The 23,694-nt window shown below is 34.9% G+C and overlaps 2 protein-coding genes across 2 annotated transcripts; one reads left to right on the top strand and one right to left on the bottom strand.

Moving 5' to 3' along the window:
- The first annotated feature begins 6,981 nt into the window (after positions 1–6,981).
- Positions 6,982–8,223, top strand: LOC145005972 (uncharacterized). Its single transcript, XM_078965070.1, has one exon. The coding sequence runs from the start codon at positions 7,127–7,129 to the stop codon at positions 8,144–8,146; it is 1,020 nt and encodes a 339-aa protein (XP_078821196.1). The 5' UTR covers positions 6,982–7,126; the 3' UTR covers positions 8,147–8,223.
- Positions 8,224–10,281: 2,058 nt separating this feature from the next.
- Positions 10,282–16,229, bottom strand: MAA3 (P-loop containing nucleoside triphosphate hydrolases superfamily protein). Its single transcript, XM_078964925.1, has 19 exons — positions 16,061–16,229; positions 15,829–15,982; positions 15,426–15,553; positions 15,155–15,352; positions 14,858–15,049; positions 14,732–14,767; positions 14,569–14,654; positions 14,416–14,466; positions 14,203–14,314; positions 14,017–14,122; positions 13,021–13,118; positions 12,805–12,918; positions 12,634–12,726; positions 12,469–12,522; positions 12,261–12,319; positions 12,101–12,185; positions 11,527–12,018; positions 10,813–10,899; positions 10,282–10,722 (listed from the first exon to the last, which is right to left on the bottom strand). The coding sequence occupies exons 1-19, from the start codon at positions 16,160–16,162 to the stop codon at positions 10,516–10,518; spliced, it is 2,454 nt and encodes an 817-aa protein (XP_078821051.1). The 5' UTR covers positions 16,163–16,229; the 3' UTR covers positions 10,282–10,515.
- Between the last annotated feature and the right edge of the window lie 7,465 nt (positions 16,230–23,694).

Here is a 23,694-nt window from a genome sequence, read left to right as displayed (position 1 = left end):
CAATTCACATGGATAAGAACACATACACCATTAAATCTAAGTGTCATAAGGTTTCTCTCCGATTCATGAAAATGTTGGTGAGGAAACACTTTCACTAAGTAGATTTTAGCTAGATAGCAATTGTGATATTTGCATTCTCAAAGTCGTTAGTGGAGCGTGTGTGGTTTACCGGCACACTAACCTGGACTTGTGAGAAGTGGAAAAAAGGTCTAAACATTATGATTACGGCATCCCTCTTCATAATTGTGTAGACACACGAGTGTGCAATCTAAAGGAGGGTGTATGATTTTGATAAAGTTTTATCAAAACAATCTAGTATTAGAAATCTGAACTTTGGTAAGAAAGTCAGTTGATTTCTGAGTACATGTCAAAGCTAGTGGGAGCATAAGTGTTATGCTAATAATCATCATGTTAGTGGGAGCATGATAATTATGATAAGTATTGCAAGTTAGCAATGTTAATTATAGAAAACAAAAGGTTTCAATTGGGAAAAGTTGTTTTGCTATAATTAAGGGAAAGGAAATTATACTTCATCTCAAATCTATAAGCTTAGATCGTGAGGTTTTAATCATTTAGTCAAGGAAATATATATGAATTTCATGTTGGAATGGTTCAACATAAGGAAATTCTGTATATGGGTCCATTATTTGCGTTCTAAAATTCGATTATGATTACGGCATCCCTTTTTCATAATCTTAATTATGAGAACTTGGCAAATAGAAATGGAAATATTATAGCAAAAGACTGGTTTAGTCTTTATGTGAGACATCATGAATCGTGTCCCATATGCTTCGGATATAGGATCGATTACATGTGCTATATTCATCCTTTCTAAATGTTTCCAAATGCCTGGGGCATTAAGAAGGGAAAAGGTTTAGAACTGGATATGACTAAAAGGATTAAACAATTGTCGAGGACCATCTAAGGTTTACCAAATATTGGTTGCTCAAGGACAGTTGGAAGTATAGTGATAATTTTGGAAGGACCATATTGACATAATCTGTAAGGAGGAAACTCTTGTTCAGAAGTGATAGTCAAAATGAATCTGGAAATGTTTCAAAGTTAGATTTTTCAATCTGTGTAAGATTAAGGAAACTTAATGCAAGAAGGATGTTTCCAAGGAGTTGATCTCCTTTGGAATGCTCTGTAATGTTTGTTGTCAAGTCTTTATGACTTTGTGCATAATCATTACAAGAGGACCAATGCATATAAGTTTAGAATCTAACAGATTTCAGTAAATGGCATGAATTTGGAATTCTTGCATTTGCAGGAGGGATTTGGGAGTGTGAAAAGAGGATCATTGAAGTTATGTTCAATTGATCTAGTTCACAAAGTAAAGATCATAGACAAACATAGTATGCATACTTGGTGTATGGCATGACTAGTGTTTAGAAAACATAGTGTACATGCTTGGAGCATGGGACAACTATTGTTTTAAATTCAAGAATAAAGTTGATAGCTGAAACAGTATACAATGAATAATGTGTAATCATATGGTGATAAATAAAAGGTGTTTTATTTATGTTCATAGGTTTGATACCATATTGGATTCAATTATTATTGTGTTTCACTTTGCATGTTTTGACTTCCCGAATAAACTAGGTTATTCTTCCGGAATGACTAAGTTATTCAAACCATCCACAGTCGGTCATATGTTGGAAGTAGATATGAATTAAGACTGTCATGGGTTGGCTTGTAGAGGTCTAAGGTGTTGGACAAAGGGCTACAACACTCATGAGTGCTCATAAGTTCTGAGTATTGGATTCAACCCACGCTCATTGGAATCACTTCATGGATTTTATCACGAGTGATCATGAGACGATAATATCTTATATTCTTCAAACCTAGAGATATGAGTTGTTACTATGAGTTGATAGTACATTGATTGCACGAAACCGCATTTGGTAACTCGGTGCTATAAAACGTGTCTTTGTGTATGATTCAACAAGTAGTAGAACAAGTCATATGAGTCGAAGTTTATCCATTCCTTTTACCTTCGGGATAAAAGCGATATCTGTGGGCCCCTCGATGATTTGATGATGACAAATGGAAGTGCTCGGCCGGGCCAGGACTGATTTGATTTGTTCAATTAGTCAGTCGTCATAAATCGGAAATTGGGAAACAACAAATGGACAGAGAGAATGATTATAATCCATGTCTCAGTCCATATGATATCTAGAATGGAGGAATATATGATCCCTTATCTAATGGACAAGTCATTGACAAAGGTCAGAGTTCATCGACAAGGTCAGAGTTCGACAAAAGCTTTTGAGAGCTACGATTGCCAGTCGGTTCCTGAAGTCATACGCAATAATAGTTTTAGACTTATCCAAGTGGGAGACTGTTGGATTAATGTCTAAGTCCATAACTATAATTGGTAAGACTTGACCCGACCCGGCATGGTCCATTTGGGTTGCATGGCATCATGCACTTGGATTGACTATAATTAGAGAAATAAGATACTTATGGTTATTAATATATTATAAGTTCTAGTATATTAATAATAAGAATAATAAGATTATTTAATTAGTATTGATCAATAATTAATCTTAGGATTAATTAAGTGATCAAAAGAAGACTAATTAAATATATGGGTTGATTGTGTAAATCATCCATACTTGTATAGTGGGCTAATGCTCCATGGATTATCTAGCTGGGCCAAAACCCATATGATGCTCCATGGTGTATTTGAACCCATGGATCCAAGGAAATGGAAAGTCATGACAATTAGGGTTTGCCCTAATTGTAACACTATATAAAGATATTATTCTTGACAAAATCGGCACTAGTATGATTCTAGAGAGGGCTAGCCGATTTCATGAAGTGTAGAATTCTCTCAAGTTATTCCTAGTGTATTTGGTGTTGTGTAAAACATTTGAGGTGTCACACTTGGGGCACTAGGCACTCAAGCTTCATGAAGACAAGCACTAACAAAAGGTATGTTATTCTAACTTGTGTTATTCAAAGTTTAGTATGCTAGAATAGAACAATACCTTGGAAAGTTGATATTTGCATGTATAATAGAGAAAACATAGATCCAAGGTATTTAGGGTTGCATGTACACTTAGGGATGTTATAATGCTCATAACCCAACATGCTCATCACGTAAAGTTGCAAACTTTACGTGAATGCATGGCTTTAAAGGCTCAAAATGGCAAATCTAAGCTATTGATGGGTCTTTATGCACAAAGGGGACCTCAATCACGACTAAAGCTGCAACTTTATGCTTCTAGAATCCAAAGAGAGCCTAGATCTGAAGTTACAACTTCAGATCTAGCCCATAGCTCATCATACCAACTTGATATTCCATGAAAACCCTAAAAGTCACCCAATAAAGGAGATCTATAAGGAGAATGACGGTTTGGGTACCTTTTGAAGTTGATATATGAGATGAGTGTTGATTCCCACACTCCAATTGCTTCAATCTCCTTCTCCTCCAAGTCTTCTCCCTCCAAGAACTCTCTTTCAAGCTTCAAACACACACACAAGGTGCACACACACAAATAAGGCTCTTAAGGATTCTTTGGAACTGTAAGGAGGTCCAAGGGCGGCTAAGGTCCCTTTAAATAGGGGTGCAAACCCAGGGAATTAGGGTTTCACTTGCCAGCTCCTACTCGCCGAGTCCCAATATGGACTCATCGAGTAGGTCACTTAACCCGCGATCCTTCTCACTGCTACTCGACGAGTGGGTCAACCAACTCGTCGAGTAGGGCCTAATCCAAAAACTCATATTAACACTACATGAGAATCGGGATGTTACATCTCCACCAATCACCACCATTGTCACGCCACCACCTAAACTCATGAAACATGTTATTATGCTAGGTTATGTGTATTTTGTGCTATAAAGAAATCAAAATGTGGAAATAAATAAACTATTAGGATGAAGTTTAAGGAGACCCAAGTGTATACATCAAGATATTAAAAATAAGACTTGCGATAAAATAATTATTTTTTGCCAAAACCTTGGAACATGAAAATAAAGAAATGGGTAAATAGCACAAAAGACACTTACTTTACACCAAAATTCTAATTTGACATTGTATTTTTTTTGTCTCAAATTTGACACTGTATTTTCTAATTTGTTACAATTCTGACCACTTGATCGGTTAACCAGGTTACATGCTGACGTGACATGATGACGTGCCAGTTTTAATGACGTGGCATGCTGACATGATATGTTGACATGTCAAAATTGAATTTTTTTTCTCACAAAAAATACTAAGTTTTTATTTTTTTCGATTTTGACACTAATTTTATTTTTTTTCTTTCAATTTTGACATTATGTTTTTTTGTTCCAAATCGAACATCATTTTTTCCAATTTTGTTCAATAAAAAAATATATATTTATACGGTTTAAATGAAAATATATGTATATATATATATAGGGGAGGGTTCATGCGAAAATGCAAATAATTTGCGAAAACGCGAAAACAAGAAAACCATATGATATTATGTCACCTCAACATTATATTTTGGAAAATAATTCATCCAAACTTTGAAATACATGATGATAATCGATGATAGATGATAGACTATTTCATATTAGCAAAGTATGATTTTTAACATTTTTATTATGAAAACATGAATTTAAAAATGATTAAGGACGTGAAAAAAATATAATTATAAAAACCGTCTTTAAATCTATATTATCATAACACCATCTAATGTAAACTTACTATCTTTAATTTATTGCTAATAAAATTATTTTTTTATAGTACATGTATCTAATTTTCATAAGATAAAAGCTGTTTTCGCGTTTTCGCAGGATATTTATATTTTCGCATTAACTTACTTCTATATATATATATATATATATATATATATATATATATATATATATATATATATATATATATATATATATATATATATATATATATTTATAGGTTTAAAATGTAATAAAAAAAGTTATTTATACGGTTTCAAATAGAAAATTGTCAACATTGAATAAAATTTGATAAATGATGTTCGATTTTGAACCAAAAAAAAAAAAACAGTATCAAAATTGAAAGAAAAAATTAAACTTAGTGTCAAAATCGAAAAAAATGAAAACTTAGTGTTTTTTGTGGAAAAAAAATCAATTTTGACACGTCATCATATCATGCTAGCATGTTACGTCAGCATGTTACCTGGTTAATTGGTCAAGTGGTCAGAATTGTAGTAAATTGAAAAACACAGTATCAAATTTGAGACAAAAAAAACAATGTCAAATTAGAATTTTGGCGTAAAGTGAGTGTCTTTTGTGTTATTTACCCTAAAGTGTATACAAGGATTATTTTTTGCCATAACCTTGGAACATGAGTTCGATCTATCATTGACTACAGTTTAGCTCAATTTTGAACTTGCTTTGGAAAATTCTTTGAACTTGATTTTGAAATTGGTTTGTGCATCCTTAATGTGCATTCCAAATATGATTTGATAGTGTGTGACAAAGGACCAAATTCATCTTTATAATCTAGATATATGCTTATTGTAAGCTAGACATGAGTTTATTAGATAAAGAGACACTTCACCTATTCATAAGCTAGATATAGACTTACTGTAAGTTAGGTATAGGTTTACCAAGCCTGTCCCAAAGGGTTGGCGATAGGGACGACTGTTTAGGACCATCTTTTAAAGGGGTTTAAATATTTTATGAAAATTATGATATTTAGAAGATAATACAAATAATTTTCTTTTAATTATTAAGTTATTATAACAAACTTGATGACATTTGTGTATGTTAAGGGTCCATTTTTTTCTCTTGCTATAAGCCTAAAATTTGTTTGGAACGGCCATGAAGCTTACTTGATAAATGAAACATTTTCCCTCATAAGATAGAATGTAGGATTATTATGAGCTAGACAAAGAAAACATATTCCCTTTTATAAGGTAGACACCGGCTTATCTACACAATAGGAAAAGTTTTCCTCTTTGTAAGCTAGATATGAGCTTAATTGACAATGAAGACTAGAACGTGAGGGACTTCATTAAGAGTAAAGAACTTAGGTTGGGTATAGCATTAAGTATAATTTCATTTACATTTAAACTCATATCTTGTTGCAAATTTCTTTGGGAGATGGTTTAAATATTTATGAAAAGATTTTACAGATGGGGAATCATGACTTGGGAATTGGGATATCGTTATTACCCAATTTCAAACCATATTTGGATACTAGTATTACTCATTAAGCTTTTCAAGCCTAATGTGTTATTTTGACATGTACTCGCAAATGAAGTTTAAGATTTGGTTAACTTATTGGATCTTTAGAATGTCATGATATGTATGGTTTATTTAAATTTTCGTGAAGATATCATGATTAAACGCTCGTGTACCTAAAGTGAACTTAAACTTGTTTATGTTTTATGACCAAAGTCTATAATGATATTTTCTAACTTTCAAATTTTTGGGAAAAAAAGAAATTAAATATCATCATACTTTTTATTTTAGATGGTGACAAATATCATTAAATTTAATTTAAATTTGATTGGGATGTTAAATTTGAGGATATTTCGTAGGGCCGGTCGTATGGATTTAAATATCCTCAAACTTCCTGGACAATCCAAAAAAAAATATCTTTATCATTATTATAAGCTTTTTATTTTTAAATAAATATATAATACATATATCACATAATAAAAAAAATTGCCTAAAATCAGACCGTATACAACCATCCACTTTGCTCCATTGAGGATATCTGGGTTTGTTGTTGATTGAAATTCATTTCGATGACATCTCTGGTGTTATGTTCATTTTGCATTTACACTCGAGAGATTATCTAGCTTCTACTTCATGATACTCACCCAAAATCTTATCCGGTTTTTCAGAAACACAGGATTCTGTTTAATAACTTATAAACTTGTAATAACATGTCAAAACACATAAATCTTGTATTCATTACGTTTTTACATAATAAATTAAATTTATTGGCAAACTTTTTTTTATATTCATTTCTCTAGATTATGATGTAGTGTATGATTTTATTAGGTTTTAGAAACCAGGTACAACCAATGACAGGTATTGTAAATAACATGTCATTCACACCGACTTTTGGACTTCAGTAAGTTCAGTTGCAACAGAAAAGGAATATCCCGCCAAAATCAATCATCTCGCGAACAGTGTTCTCTTTCTCCTCCGGCAACAATGGCATCATCTACTTCCGGCATCTCAACCTTCTTGATCATCCCTCTCCTTATCATACCAATAGCCATCATCAACATCGCCATCGTTAGCGCCGTCCGTGAAGGCGAACTTAACGTCGTGTTTGGTGTATTGAGAGGCAGAGGCTACCATCTCTTCGCCAACGCCATCGCCACTTCCGACATCCACTACGATATCAAATCCAACGGCAACTTTACCTTATTTGCGCCGATCAATTCCGCTCTGTTTGCTATTGACATGACCATGGCGGCGTCAAATTACGTTGAGGCCCTCCGATACCACGTTGTCCCCCGCCGTATGTCGATCTCCGATCTGTTAAGCCTTCCGCCTGGTGAGAATTACATTCCTACGCTCATGCCTGGTCAGAATATCCTCGTCGAGCAGCGCCGGGATCCGAGATCGTTGATTACAGTCGGAGGTGTTGATATCGTTGTTCCTGGTATGTTCTACGGTAGAGACATTGCTGTACATGGATTAGATGGCATTCTCGAGTTCAGACCTCATACGCGAAGTTCGCTTCCGAATGTGACAGCCGCATCGTTGTCGGATCTCTCCGGTAACATGAGTTTGCAATCGCCGGACGCTGAATTGTCACCTCCTAGCTCCTCCACACAGGACCTTCCTCCTCCCCTTGATTATAATCCAATCGGAAATCTCACGTTTCAGTTTCCGGAGGACGTGCAGTCTCCTCCTTCCGATTCTTCTTCCGATTTATCCCCAACGACCGACGGAATTGCTAGCCCTAATCAGTCGCCGAGTGATTCCACGTATCTTGAGGAACACGTGTCAAGAGCAAAGCTATTAGAGTTGACTTCTGCTGTCGCTGACGACGACCTTTCACCGGCTACCGAACAGACCAGTAACCGTCTACAGAAATTTACTCCGGCGGATGATGAGACCGTCGACTGTTGGCTGGCTGATAACGGTGTTGATCCGAAGAATGCTGCAATCCATGCGCGAAAACTCTATATCGCATCTGACATGATTTGTGCACAGAAATAAGGCTAAAACATCTGGTAATTTTTACTGCTATTAGTGTATGCTTCATATTTTCTTTGAATTAGGATATGCTTCTTCTGAATCCTACTGAAAATCATTCTTCAATAAAAATATTTTTTTGTTCTGATGAAATTGCTATATTTCCAGTAGACCTCGTGTTTGATTTTTCTGTGATTAATTGGTGGAAACTGCACTAACAAACGACATGAAATTACTAAAAGCATTTTAAATAAGAATTATTTTGGTACAAGACTAGTCACTAGGGACTTGTTCTATTTTTTTCGATAAGTATTTGTCTAAATGAAACATATTTGTTTGGAAGAAAGTCTTATATGAGCATATGTTTTCTGTTTTAGTTGGAGTTCAATAAAAACTGATTGTATGTTTGACAAATCTCTGGTTTATAAATTTTTAGATGATGAAAAATAACAAATTTATCAACAAAACTCAAGTACAATAAGAATAGGGTAACAAAGAGGTAGAAGGGTAGATAGTCACACATCCACAAAGTAAAGACAATGTTTTCATAAATGAGCTCCAACATTAAAGCATCGACAATAGATTTTTTTTTTTTTTGGGAAACGGCAATTTATATTTAAAAAAAAAAACCCCGAACTAGCAAGTAACTAGCGAGGGCCCAAAAGTACAAAACAAGAATAACAAGAAAGTAAAACAATTACATGATTTGAGATACAGGGGAATTAAACTTAAAAGGAGAAGAAACCCAATCATTCCAGCCGCAAATTCCACCCTTACCTTGCACTTCAACCAAAAGAACACCAAAGACGTCCCTAAACTCAATGTTGGATTTACGAATACCCTATTGAACACCCGGTCGTTCCAATTTTTCCATAAATTCCAAATTAGGCCATGACAAATGGAGATGAATCTCTTCCATTTCTTAGGACATCTGCCACAATTTGCTACGAAACTAAGTAAATCAGTTACAGATACAAAGTTCTCCTATTGTATGTCACACCATTTGAAAACTTGTTTCCTGACCTCGCAGGCGAAAGGGCACAATATGAGAATATGATCTGAACATTCAATGTCGTTAATACAAGCCCCACAATTATCATGTTCAATATCAACGCCCATGTTTCTCAAAGCCACCACGGATAGGATCTTCTTCTGTATTGCTCTCGAAATAAAACAATTTACTTTGATCGGGGACACTTTATTCCATCTAAACCATGGAAGTACACGATTTGGGTATAAGAGTTGATCGAGTTCCTTTTTTAGTGTGCCTACCATGAAGAGGCTGGTAATATCGACAATATATTTCCATTGATCTTCACCTTTACCCAACCGCACATCCGATAGATCTCTTATTAGGTTATTTACATTGTTGACATCTCCTTCGTCTTCCACTTGCGATTTCCAATGCCCGTCAAATTGTGCATTTCTTCCTGGATTCAAGATCAAGGAGAGATGGATATTTTTCTCTAAATGTAGTTGGTCCTAGCCATTTATCGTGTGAGAATAAAGTATTCTTACCTGATTTTACATGTAGTTTGAACACATCATCAATTCCAAGTCCAAATTTCATGAGTTCTTTCCTGCATTCTGCAATATTGTTCCATACACCCCTATTTTCTTGCTTGACAGGTAATCATGAGGTTTATTGCTTAGGTTATGAATTCCTTTTATGACTTTCACCCAAAGCGAGTCTTTTTTCATATTTTAGACGCCACCACCATTTGACTAGTAGGCTTATATTCAACGTACAAATAAATCCCACTCCTAGTCCACCTTCAGTTTTGGGAGCAACGACTTTGTCCCATGCAACCCAATGGATCTTCTTGTTACTTTCATCCCTGCCCCATAGGAATCTTCGCCGAATTTGTTCAAGTTTCTCCATGATTTTTAAGAGTTTTTTTTAGTAGTTATTTCATGACAAAAAAGTACTCAATAGATGAGTTTTTTTAAAAAGCTTGCTAGTTAACAAGATATTATTATCATGAGATTTTTCAAACATTTGTCCTCACCATGCATGTTTTGGCAAACCATAAATGACCAATCGTATAATTTCAACTAAACATTTGTCCTCAACTAACGCAAACTATAACACTTTAGTTCTAAAGGGTCGATTTCTATTTTTGACGTGCTAGTGTTATTCGTGGTTAAAAACAAAAACGAAGCAAATTTCTGGAAGCATTTCTGTAACTTGGAATTTACAGTGGGCCTATTTTCTCTATTATATAATTTCAGTCTCGCTTTTTTCCTTTTCCAGATTCAATACCAAGACTCGTAAATATCTTATCTAACACTATTTATGTAACTTGGGATAAAATAGCATATAATGGGGTGATATGATAATCGATTCATGCACCCAAAAAAAATCACAATTAAATATAATATCATTTTAGTTGTTAGTCATCCATGCCACCACCATCATCATCCCCTCCACCAGCATCATCCCCATAATCATCATCTAGTAAACCTTGATCAGGTTCAATTGGATCATATAGTGCATCATTTTCCATGTCATCTAACCCTGTTCCCTCTGCTACAGCCTCCACTTTTAACATGGATTCCAAGCTAGCTTCAGTCAAGAACTCTGTGTATGGCTTAGAAACCTAAACACAAAACAATTTAATGAGAAAATCTTCATTTCTTGGAAATCTGGAAAAAAAATAATAGCAATAAGAAAAAAGTCAAAAACCAACCTTAAAGAGACAATTTCTCTCCTCTGCACTTGCAATCAGATTTTTCCAGTGCTTGTCTTGTTTTAGTGCTTCGGCCGACCCGACCACCTAACATAACCAAAACATCAGTCAGTTAAAAAAACAAAATAAAAACCAGAGCTACAATTAACAAAGTTGGACTGTAGAAACCCTAGGCCTCTTTTCGTTTTTTTTTCCACAGGACAACACAGGTTGTGCTGTATTAGACATGCATTGGACAAAAACTGACACAGATGTCAACAGGTGACTGAAATTGTAACTTTTTGTCCCACTCAAAAAGCGAAACAAGGTGGGACATGGATTCGCACTCGGTCTCACGTGTGTGCAAAAGACGTAAATGCCCTTCAATCCTCGTCATCAAAAAAATAGACCTAGAAAAAATAAACTTTTTTAGTCCTGTCCAATGTAACAAATGCAGCCGTAAGGCTGCATTTGTGACACAACACCGGATGAAAAAAGGAAAATTTTCTAGGTCTATTATTGATGACAAGGATGAGAAGGGCATTTATGTCTTTTGCACATACGTGAGACCGAGTGCGAGTCCATATCCCACCTTGTTGAGTGGGGCAAAAAGTTACAATTTTTGTCACCTGTTGGCATCTGTGTGAGTCCCAATCCGATGCATGTCAAACACAGTACAACCTGTCATATGTAATAAACGAAAATGGGGCCCAAGCCCAAGTAACAAAAGCATACCAGAACAGAAGCCCTTGCTCTGGTAATACCAACATTCATTCTTCTAAAATCAGCGACAAATCCAATCCCTCTCTCTTTATTGGCCCTAACACATGAAAATATGGCAACATCTTTTTCTCTTCCCTGGAAGCCATCAACAGTATTAATATCCACAAATTTCTCCGAATCCACACCAAATGTTTCCTTATATTTATTACGAAACAGCTTGACTTGATGTCTGTAAGGCGATATAATAGCAAGCCGATCACTTGACTTCAGCTCTGGATAACTAGTGATCAATTTATGGTACATCAACAACACAAAATCCACCTCATCAACATTCTCCCATGATCCACTCCCTGAAGGCTGTGTTTCTTTTCCTTCATGAATATCAAAAAAACAAAACGGCCCAAAGCATCGGTATTTATGCCATGCACGCTTTGTCCTGTCTTTAACATCCACCCCATCTTCCAATTCTCCATCATAGAATTCACTAGAAGGGAAGCTTCTTATCTGTGTGACATAAAATTAACTTCAGTGATATTGAGTAAAAAGATTCGTTTTAACAAATTTGTAAGAATTGTTAGAATTAGACCTCGGGATGCATTCTGTATTGTGTCTTGAGCATTTGTACTGGATATCCAGCCTTTTGAAACCTTTTAAATAAGCTCATGCTATAACTGTTGTACAAAATAAGGTAATTAATTAACTAAGAGTTATCACAATTAAATATTTTTTTTTAATGATTTGATTACCCGAACTTCTCTGCAACAGGAGAAATAACAGTGGCAGGCAACTGAACAGGATCACCAACCTAGCAAAACGGAAGAGTATCTGAATAGGGTTAATTGAAAAAAAATAGCAATGTAGTTTTATTTAGTTGTTTATTATTATAACATTGATTTAATAAGAAAGTAGTTGAAAGTACAATGCTAAGAAGTCTTGTTTGCACAATGTACATACCAAAAATACTTGTTTGCATCCACTGGCTAAAGGGACTAGTGTAGCTGGTTCCACCTGTAGAAAAATAATAATAATATATTCTCAAATATTATATTAGTATTATTATTATTAATAGTAGTAGTAATATTAATCATGAAAAAGCAAACAATAGAGCAATAATCTTACTGCTTGAGCAGCTTCATCTATAACAACAATGTCAAAAGCGCGACTAAGTTTTGTGAAAAGACTCGAACCACTGAAACTAAGAGTGGAAAAAACCTGGAAAACCAAAACCAAAAAAAAAATTATTAATAAATAATAATATGCTGATTTGGGATAGAAAATAAAAATACATACGATTGCTGACTCATCCATGATGGAAGCACGCATTGTGTCTCTGTCCCTTCCAGCACCACCTTGCTTCTGTTTATCAGCAGTTTGAAAATCCATGCCTGCAAGTTTTTGTTCCACCTAAAAAGCAAAAAAATCAAACCTCCCATATTAATATTTAAAATCATTATTATATTTTTATTTCTTTTAGAGGTTTAATAAAAATAATAATGAATTACATACAAGATAATCCATAGATACTGCTTTGACAGAATGATGTGCCTTGAGACCAATTCTAACAATTTTAGGAGTATATTCACGATCATTCTCATCACGTATGCCTGAAAATAATCACAAACAATTTGTCAATTCGAACAATTTTAGTTGTCTTACACAGGGACCATTTCTGTAATATTGTTATTACACATGTACCATTTCTGTAATTTGGCTATTACATAGGGACCGTTTTTATAGCTTTGTCTTACACAAGGACCATTACTCTAATTTTATTTTATGGCATTGACATATACAAGGACCATTACTGTAAGTTTATTTTACACAAGGACCATTTCTGTAACTTCACTAATAAACAAAGACCATTTCTGTAAAAAAATTTCATACTTAAACGACCATTCCATAATTTATTTTACACAGGGACCATTTGTGTAAATTTTCATACCTAAGGACCATTACATAATTAGACAGGGACCATTTCTATAATTGTGTTATATTTAAGAACCATTAAACTAATTTGTTTTTACGCATGGACCATTTCTGTAATTTCACTATTACATAAGGACCATTTTTATAGCTTTGTCTTACACAAGGAGCATTTCTTTAACTTCACTATTAAACAGGGACCATTTCTGTAATTTTTTCATACTTAAGGACCATTACATAATTAGACAGGGACAATTTCTGTAACTGTGTCATATTTAAGAACCATTATATAATTTGTTCTCATGCATAGACCATTTCTCTGAACAAACTAAAGGGACCAAATTTGTAAATCATGCAAAATAAAAACTACAAGGATCAAAACTGTCATTTGGATATTTCCTGCAATTTAAGAGGGATATGTATTATATAATGTCATCCGTATACAAAGCAACTTTCATTACTATAATTAGGTAGATTTTTTAAAAATAAGAAAAAGGTTGAAAGTAAAATGCTAAAATTGGCAGATTTTACAAAGTACAATAACTTATAAGAAAAAAAATCAGAAATGGAATTATATACCAGTTTTCAAGAGTCGTAGCACAATCTCATCAAGTGCAGAGTTTGATGGAGCACACACAAGAACACGTACACGATATCTTCTGCTAGAATTCACAACTTCTGGTTGCTGTGTAAACACAAGAAAATAATATTAATATAAAAGAAAAAGAAAAAAAGAAAACAAAAAAAAAAAAAAAAAGAACTTACCAGATCATTACCAGTAGTGGGAAAGAAACCATCATCACCATCTTTAGGCATCTTTGCATCTCTAGGATTAATACCAGATAACCATGGTGAAGCTTTTGCCCAGTGATTGTATCTACAACAATTTCATATTTTATTTCACTTTTCTTTTCAAGTGATTATGCAAAAAGTAAAAATGAATAATGTAAATACTAAATAACCGATGGAAAAGCATACTTGTCTTGAATGTCTAAATCTGGCCCACGTCTTACTTCACTTATTTTATCCCTGCATAAAGACAGTGTTAACAAAAGAAGATAACATTACATACCATAAATACCCTCAAGAAATCAATCTCTTACAGAGTTACTAAGAGGCCTAGATACTCACTTGGTATGTATACGAGCTGGAGTTGCATGTAATATGGCACTAAGAAGCCCAAGAATTGTTTGTGTTTTTCCTGTTCCTGGTGGGCCCTAAATGGACAAAAAGTAAGAGTCAACATTTTCAAAGCACAATGCTTCAATAAGGAAATCAATGGTAAAAAGCAAACCTGAATAAGAACAAACTTTCTGCGTGAAAGACCTGCCTGCAGGATTCAAATTTATAGTTAAGAGTTAACTAATAATATCCCGAAAAAAAGGGAGAAAAGTAATCAAGTGGTGTATTGAAAACTCACACGTATAGCTTCCAGCTGTGTTGTGTTATGATTAGTTTGAATGAACTCCATAAGTGGCTTAGAAATTTTCCAAGCTTGATCTTCAGAACCATGAACACTATCAGAAGCTGTTAATATCAAATCCTTGTATGGCAAGAAGCTAATTGAACGCAGAGCAACATATTCACGAGCTATGGTTGATAAACTGCAAATCTGCACTTAACAAAATATGTCATTAAAGAAGAAACTGATAACTACATTTTATATACAATTAGTAAGCATATTAAATCTCTTGAAAGCATAAAACTATAAAAGTACCTTCATTATGCTCCAGGGTTTGTTTTGTTCCCCAATAAGAGAACGCATGTTTATCAGCCTTTTGGAAGTGTTAAACTCATCTTTATCTACTCGCTTTAGTTCTCCATCTAATTGCATTCTGAGTCTGATCTTGTCTGGTAGACGATGCTCAACTAATGCAAATGCATATGTAGTGGGAAGTTCTTTATCATCTCCAAACTGCAAAATTGAATCAATATAATACAACCAATCAAATGTATAAGATCAAATTAAGTTTCAAATCTATACTTACCTTCTTTTTTGTCAGCAATAGTAAGTCATTCTGTGATACAGATCCCCAGTCTTCACCAAATACCTCTGGTAGATGAAATCCACCGGTTTCATGACATTGAATTACTATACCCATCTTCCACTCCGTTTCTTTAAAAGAGGGAAAAAATCACATAAACATGTCATGGCTTTGAATGAATACATATTGAAAACAGAAAGAAAAACAGAAGACTTATTGATTATTAGAGGAAAATTAAAGGTTTGGTACAGCTAATTTAACTAATATCCGAACTTTTTGAAAAAGGTTAACATCATAAATCAAATGTAGAAACAGAAACTAGTTCGACTGCATTCTAATGAAACTACATCGTTATAATGCTATGGTGACACTCGGATCATAACTAGAATAAGATCGAACAACAAACCTTCTTCCTCATCTTTGCCTTGTACGATTTGAGCTTTAACTTCTTCAAATAAGAGAGGCTCAAATGTGGCAAGGTAATCATCGACATCTTTATAAGTGTCCTTAACTTGTTTCAGACCCAAATCCTTTTCATTAGCAGCATTTTTGTTCTTTTTCTGCTCAAAATCGAATCAAATGAGTATGAAAATTTTGCATATTGATCGTACGAAATTAAAGCTGACGAGAGAACTTACCGATGATTCTTTGAGGAGGCGGAGATAGTCCCAACCGAGAACAATTTTGTAGAAACGATGGAGGCATCCTTCTTCTTCGATCAAATTCCTCTCTATGGCCATCGCTGATCGCCCCACGCTCTCGGAAAACCCAGGGTTTTAGACGCCACCAGGGTTTAATTAGTAGAGCCTTTCCAAATTTATCCTTTTTAATAATAAACTTCTAAAAGTAAAAGGGTTTAAATTTGACAAAATGTTGAAATTGCTACGGAGGGTCGACAGTGTACATGATAAAACATTAAGGGGCTTTTTTGCCAAGAAAACAAAAGTCATTAAAAATTTTAGTGTGAGGTGGTCAAAAACTCAAAATGAGTACAAGGTTGTAGCCTTTTCATCGCTTCTTTCATTTCTTCATCATTTTCTAAGAAACATATTCAAATGGCTCATACACGATACAATGAATTGAAGATGTGGATGGAGAAACTCTATTTGGGATTGGACATGAGGAGAAGGTGAGGCACCATGATCACGACAAAGGAGTAAGAGGGGAGTGATGGCTCATTGTATGTGATAATTGCATAAATCATCGCCATCGCAAATCGCAAAGCATAGCAAATGGAAAATACAATAAATTTAATATGTAATATTTATCAAACTATAGAAAATATGTGAAATTTCTTATTCAAGTGTATAAGAAATATCAGTCAAATCATTCAAAAGACTATAAAAATAAGCGTGTGAAAAGTTAAAGAAAACTCGGTTGAGTTTTAGCAAAAACTACGTGAAGGATAATCAAAGTACTCCTTGTTATAAAACCGAGGAAATAAAAAATGTCAAAAACAGAATTCGTACGAGTAAGATATGATTGTTGCGAAATCATTTATGGTATAAAATACGGAGGAAAAATAAAGTCAAAATTAGTCAATATAACATAAAGGAAAGTTGTAGTATTAATCGATAGCTACATAAATATATAAAGAACATCGAAAACGAAGTCCGTGTGTGGAAGATACGTAATTTACAAGATCAAGGAAACTGAGCGTGTGTCACGCGTGACGCGCACGTCTGACGATCGGATTCGCTGAGATTTGGGTGACGTGGATGAACAGAGGAGTGACATGTGTTAACCTCTGGGTGGAGCCAACGCATTGTGCGTGACACATTCGGATTTAGGTAAGGTTTACGTTTTTTTAGTAAATTTGTTCATCAATTCTAGGGGTTTTGTTGTTAACTTTTTAGGTTCGTTCATTATCATCTTGCTCACAAAGCTTTTCCGGTATAAATCTACCATGAAATTAAAGTTAATGAGCATTATTTAATTAAAACGTTTTATTGAAATTGTTTCTCTTAATTTCACCTTGACTTTTATATGTACAGAACCAAGGTAAGGTTAATGGACTTTTTAATGGGTTGCCTATTGTGTGCAAGGAATTTTCTTACTTATGAAATATAAGTCATGGATTTTCTCTTTATAGCGAATTTGCTTACTTATGAAGTTAACAGGAAAAATGCCTTTGGAGCTTGATAATCTTAAGAAATTTAGTCCTTATTTTGAATTTTCCTAATGGTTTAAGTCCTTGTGTTGCCTAAGTTGAGAACCTAACTGTTAAATTTTAGGTCCAAGGATATAATGGTCATTTTAAAAGGTTTACCAGCCATGTTGTTAACTTGATCACTTTGTTGCCGTTGGAAAAACTCATGTAAGTTGGAAAGGGTAATTCGATGGAATGGTATTTGCCTTCATAATTCTAGATAAACTAAGAAATAGGGTTCTTATTCTGATTTATGGGTTGATTTTTCACTACTTTAGAATTGTTATTGGTTTTACTCCTTACAAATAATTGTTTAGTTTTATGTTGATGTACTCTTGAGAATATCTCACATACCTTTATTGTTAGTTGTTATATAAAGAACCTAGTAAGAATATTATTGCTAAGTCTTCTTGACTTTATTTTTTTTCTCTAGGTTGAGGTGGAAGGTGAAAGGCTAGATATGCTTACGTGACCAGAAGGTGAAAAGCTCTTATCCACATTTGATAATCATTGGTCTAAATGCTTCATTCCACTTTACATTTCGTATTTTTTAACTAAAAGATGTTGACTAAGATTATGTAATTATGCAGGGAATGATATTGTAATCAGTTGGTGAACACAAAAGGATTGAGAGGAAGCATATATGAAAACTATCCTACGGTATGTAATTTTTATCAAGTGTATTCATAAATGATTTTTTTTTTTTTTTGCAGTTTAGGTCGTGTACTGCATAATTCCGTGTTAGTTTTGGTCACTATGTAGTTAACTTTAACAACCATTGTGTTGAATTTGTAAAAACAATGAGTTCAGTCTTTTTGGTAACAAAACCGTTAAATACCACATGGGTCAAAAAGCAAAAAGCAAATTGGTTGATTTGTAAATTTACTATAAGGGTTATTAAAGTTAACTACACATGACGAAAACTCATATCAAACTTTCAAAATGATCCAACTTTAGAGTAAATCTGGTACACTTCGTCAAACATAACACATAACGGTTGTAACATCCCAAAAATACTAGATACAAATTTTCATTTTTAAGTCAACCAAAACCATCAAATATTCATATCAAACCATCAAAAGTATGCTAATGTGAAAATAGCTATCAAAGAACAATCCTAAAAGATGTTGACTAAGTTTATGTAATTATGCAGGGAATGATATTGTAACCAGTTGGTGAACACAAAAGGATTGAGAGGAAGCATATATGAAAACTATCCTACGTTATGTAATTTTTATCAAGTGGACAAAACTGCACAAATGGTCCCTGTGGTTTGCTGAAAATTGTCACTTTGGTCCAAAAATGTTTGGACTAGCACCAGAGGTCCAAACTTTTCATTTTGTTGCGAATTTGGTCCGATTTTGTTTGAAATTTTTTATAAAGATGATTTTGCCCTTGATTATTTAATATTTTTAATTTTCTTTTATTACAACAATTAAAAAGAATTAAAATTAAAAGAAAAAAGAAAATATTATCTCTCCCCCTCTCTCTCTCTCTCTCTTTCTCTCTCTCACCCATCTTCTTCTTCTTCCTCAAGAATGCTGAAGAATATCTTCCGCCACTTCCACAATTCGACCGTCGTCCTCCACCACCATTGTTTGACGACCGCCTGCCACAACCACAATTTGTCATATCCATCTCCACCTAAATGAAATCAGATGAACACACACACAAAATCAGATCAAATGAACACACACACATAAAAATGAAATCTGATGAGCAAACACAGATCAACACAAACATCCATCGATTTTTCAACAGATACAACACAAACACACACACATACAAATTAAACACACACACAAACTCGAACAAGACAAACGAGAGATTAAACACACATACACACACAAACACCACAACAGATCTGAATAGCTAGGGTTTCAAAAAACTAGAAGGACATCAGTCGAGTTTAGCGCCAAACCTTCATCGGTGTAAGATCTGAGAAGGGTTCGTAAAGAAGTTGTAGAGAGAGGCGATTTGAGAATCGAGATCATCGGGATTGCTTCGAACAAAGATGAAGTCGTTTTAGCATTAGAATCTTCCTTCTCTAACCTTCTATCACCCCCAATAAAAAAACCCTAGACACACACAGGTAGAGTGCCAATCTCTGCAAATTTGGTCTCCGATTTGGCCTTTTCATCCCCGAGCGATTGTTAGAAGAGAACGAAAGTAGACCACACGCCTCCGGTGTTGGTTTGAAACAGGAAGAGGAATCGAAAACAAGGTTCATTTGGGGGTCCCGATGAGGTGCCACGAGCAACAACAATAAAGAAGACGAGGTCCTCGGTGGGTTTTGCTCGACAGGAGAAGAAGAAGAAGAAGAAGAAGAAGAAGAAGAAGAAGAAGCGGGTGTGACGGTTGGTTCGAGAGAGAGGTATGAGAGGCGAGGCTAGAAGGGGATTTCCGGGGAGTGTCGATCGATCACAAGGTTGTATAACCTCTGGTGCTCGTCTGCTTTGGAGAGAGAGAGAGAGAGAGAGAGAGAGAAAGAAAGAGAGAGAGAGAGAGAGAGAGAGAGAGAGAGAGAGAAAGAAAGAAAGAGAGAGAGAGACAAAGACAGAGTATGTTCTTTTTTCTTTTCTTTTAATTCTTTTTAATTATTGTAATAAAACAAAAATTAAAATATTAAATAATCAGGGGCAAAATCGTCTTTATAAAAAAGTTCAAACCAAATTGGACCAAACTCGCAACAAAATGAAAAGTTTGGACCTCTGGTGCTAGTCCAAACATTTTTGAACTAAAGTGGCAATTTTCAGCAAACCACAGGGACCATTTGTGCGGTTTTGTCTATCAAGTGTATTCATAAATGATTTTTTTTTTTTTTTTGCAGTTTAGGTCGTGTACTGCACAATTTCGTGTTAGTTTTGGTCACTATGCAGTTAACTTTAACAACCATTGTGTTGAATTTGTAAAAACAATGAGTTCATTCTTTTTGGTAACAAAACCGTTAAATACCAAATGGGTCAAAAAGCAAAAAGCAAATTGATTGATTTGTAAATTTACTATAAGGGTTATTAAAGTTAACTACACATGACCAAAACTCATATCAAACTTTCAAAATGATCCAACTTTAGAGTAAACCTGGTACACTTCGTCAAACATAACACATAACAGTTGTAACATCCCAAAAATACTAGATACAAATTTTCATTTTTAAGTCAACCAAAACCATCAAATATTCATATCAAACCATCAAAAGTATGTTAATGTGAAAATAGCTATCAAAGTACAATCCTAAAATCATAAAAGTGTTGGATAATGGTGGATGCGTTGCGATCAAGTTGGGCCCTTCCTTTTCGAAGCGGAAGTACCTACAACATAAACTTAAATCATAAGCACAAAGCTTAGTGGGTTTCCCCAAAATACCACATATCATACAAGTAACGGGCATCGCCCGATGAGTATAATGAGCCTCATCCTAACTAACATAACGAGCCCCATCCAATGAGTATAACAAGCTTCGCACTAACTCGCATAACGACCCCCACCCAATGAGTATAACAGGCCTCGCCCTAACTTGTATAATGGGCCCCTCCCAATATACAAAACATGAAAGTATCACATAGACAACTAGCATCCTACAAACATAATCCAGTGGGCGGGCATTGGTGCCTTCGATCCACGAGTATAGTGAAAAGACTCACCTCAAAAAGCATCTCTAAATCAACAAGCTCATAAGGTCCAAAACCAGTGCTAAACATCACCTAGGTAAACAAGCAAGGAATACCCTTAGTCTACCTTCTAAAACTAGACATTTGACCCAAGACAACAAGTAAAAAGTCAACAGCCAAAGGTCAAGGTCAAAAGTCAAACATTAGCTTCAGCGAATCGCCATGTTATGGCCATACTTGGCCACGTTGTGGCATCGAATTAGGACAAAACAATCGATCTAACCCCAGTTTCCACAGTGTGGTGACCTGATGCCACGTCGTGGGCACTAGGTTCAAAAGAACTTAATGGGTTAAGTTGCTTCCTTCAGCCCCAAGAGCTCTAAGGCTCAGATCTCTTCCGAAATATGGTCTAGAAGGATAAAGTTTCCAACTTTCTCCATTAAGTCCATCCAAAAGGACAAAATCTCTAATTCTAGGTTCCATAAGGCTAAAAATGGCAAAGAGTCAACCATTAAGCACTTAATCCCGAAGGTCCTTAGTCAAACTTCTCCAAAATGCTTCTAGGACCCTAATGGTCTATAAAAATCCAAACTTTATGGATATTCATGACCCATGCATGTCCTTCTTCAAACTAGGTCAAAAAGGGAACAATATGACCCAAAATCCATGCATGGTTCACATCTTACCACAAGATTTCGGATTTATAATATATAACATTCAAGGGACATAAAGAAACTATAAAGTTGCAAACTTTATCTCTTATAACCACTCGAACTACTCCAAAATGACCATAACATACTCCAAAACCTAGATCTATGAAGAATAACACAAAAAGGTTGAAGTTTGAGGACTTACAAAGAGTCCATAAGATGCCCACAAATTGAGCAAAGGATTGTTTGTTGAATCAAGATGCTAGCTCTTCTTCTTCTTCCTTCAAAACCACACAAGTTTGCTAAAATGAGCATAAGAGTACCAAGGAGGATTAAGGTTAGGTTTGTGGGGTTCGAGAGTGATGAAGGTTGAGGATGAGCAACCATATCCTCCCTTTTCCATTAAATACCCGGAGAATTATGGTTTAAGACGTCAGTAGTGGCCATGTCGTGGCCTTTACTTGCCACGTTGCAACGCTTAGTCCATGTATTATTTATTTCTCAATATTTTAAGGTTTTGGGCTGAAAATCGATGTGTAGAGATTCATTTGGATGCAGGTTTAAGGACTTAACTCGACGATTTGGGGAGCCCCAACTCGACAAGTAGATGCTGGAAAGGAAAACCCTAATTTTCAGGGTTTGTGCCCTATTTAAAGCCCTTAAGCCTCATTCTTAGCCCCCCTCATCGCCCCTTTGTCCAGAGAAACCCTAGTCCGTGCTTTTCCTACCATTTTGAGTGTGTGAGAGCTTAAAGAGTGCATTTTTGGTGTTTGTTTGAAGAAGGTTTGAAGTAAGAGGTGCATAGCTGAAAAGAGAGGTTGTAGATCTGGTGTCTTCGCTGTTGTGGCAACCATATTAAGGTATATAGTTGATACCTTGGTCACTTATTTGCTAGATCTCTTCATGTGGGAGTTTATGGTAATTATTAACTCATTTTGGGACCATTCTTGGATTTGAGCATGTCATGAAGTTATGACTTCTGATCTGGACATCTCATGGCCTCTTTTGAGTTAAAATTGCCATCTTTATCAAGTCATGGCCTTCCTTCATGCCCTAAACCCCTTAAGAAGCTACGATTGAGTGTTTTAGCCCCCTTAATGCCATGCATAGACGTAAAGTTGACAACTTTACGTGGTATCTTCACCATAGGGGATCATATCTATAGTTTGGGGTTTCGGACTTGCTGGATGTCACACCCCCAAACAGAATTGGCGGAAACATTCGAGGGTGGAGGACGTCATGTACGGTATCATAACAATGCATAATAGTAAATCAAGCAACAACATCCATTTCATTAAATAATATAGTTAATACAAGTGTGTTCTTTATAAAGTTCAAATGACACCAAAAATGAATGTAACAACAGAATAAGACAAGTCTTAAATTCCGCTCCATCTTCTCAAAAGCTGAATGAGTATATCTGTCTTACTGGTTCCCTGAGAATACAAGTTATTTTGAAAAAAAAAGTGTCAACATAAAAATGTTAGTGAGATCATAAGTATTTAAAGTCATTGTGTTGCATTTGTTTTACAGAAATGATTATATTTGTATCATGAAAATGTTATTTTACTTCCCAGAAAATCCTATATTTTCCGCTTATAATGAAATGTAGTCTTCTACCAAGACCCGACTGTTTGTACATTTGTTCTCTTAAAGAAATGAAAATGAAGTGTCTGTATTAGTTAAAATATTCTACTAATAGTTTTATTGCCTTATAACCGTGTTGGTTAATTTAGGATTTAAAATGTGATTGAAGTTATAACCATGCTTGACTGACCTAGTATAAACACACGATGCTCTTCAAACGTCAAAAAGGTATGACATTTGTGTTGGATTAGTGTCTAAGCCCATAACTATATTTG

Source organism: Lactuca saligna, chromosome 7 (genome assembly GCF_052625555.1).
Source record: "Lactuca saligna cultivar CGN05327 chromosome 7, ASM5262555v1, whole genome shotgun sequence".
NCBI classification, from domain to species: domain Eukaryota; kingdom Viridiplantae; phylum Streptophyta; class Magnoliopsida; order Asterales; family Asteraceae; genus Lactuca; species Lactuca saligna.
The sequence above is the reverse complement of the archived record's forward strand: the minus strand, read 5'-3'. Positions and strand labels throughout refer to the sequence as shown.

What these genes read in the sequence shown, in the direction of transcription:
- LOC145005972 (XM_078965070.1), top strand. Translation starts at nt 7,127, where the DNA reads ATGGCATCATCTACTTCCGGCATCTCAACCTTCTTGATCATCCCTCTC.
- MAA3 (XM_078964925.1), bottom strand. Translation starts at nt 16,162, where the DNA reads ATGGCCATAGAGAGGAATTTGATCGAAGAAGAAGGATGCCTCCATCGT. An exon ending in TATTGCTGACAAAAAAGAAG is followed by an intron (nt 15,353 to 15,425) that starts GTAAGTATAGAT and finishes TCAATTTTGCAG; the next exon opens with TTTGGAGATGATAAAGAACT. An exon ending in AACCCTGGAGCATAATGAAG is followed by an intron (nt 15,050 to 15,154) that starts GTACTTTTATAG and finishes TGTTAAGTGCAG; the next exon opens with ATTTGCAGTTTATCAACCAT.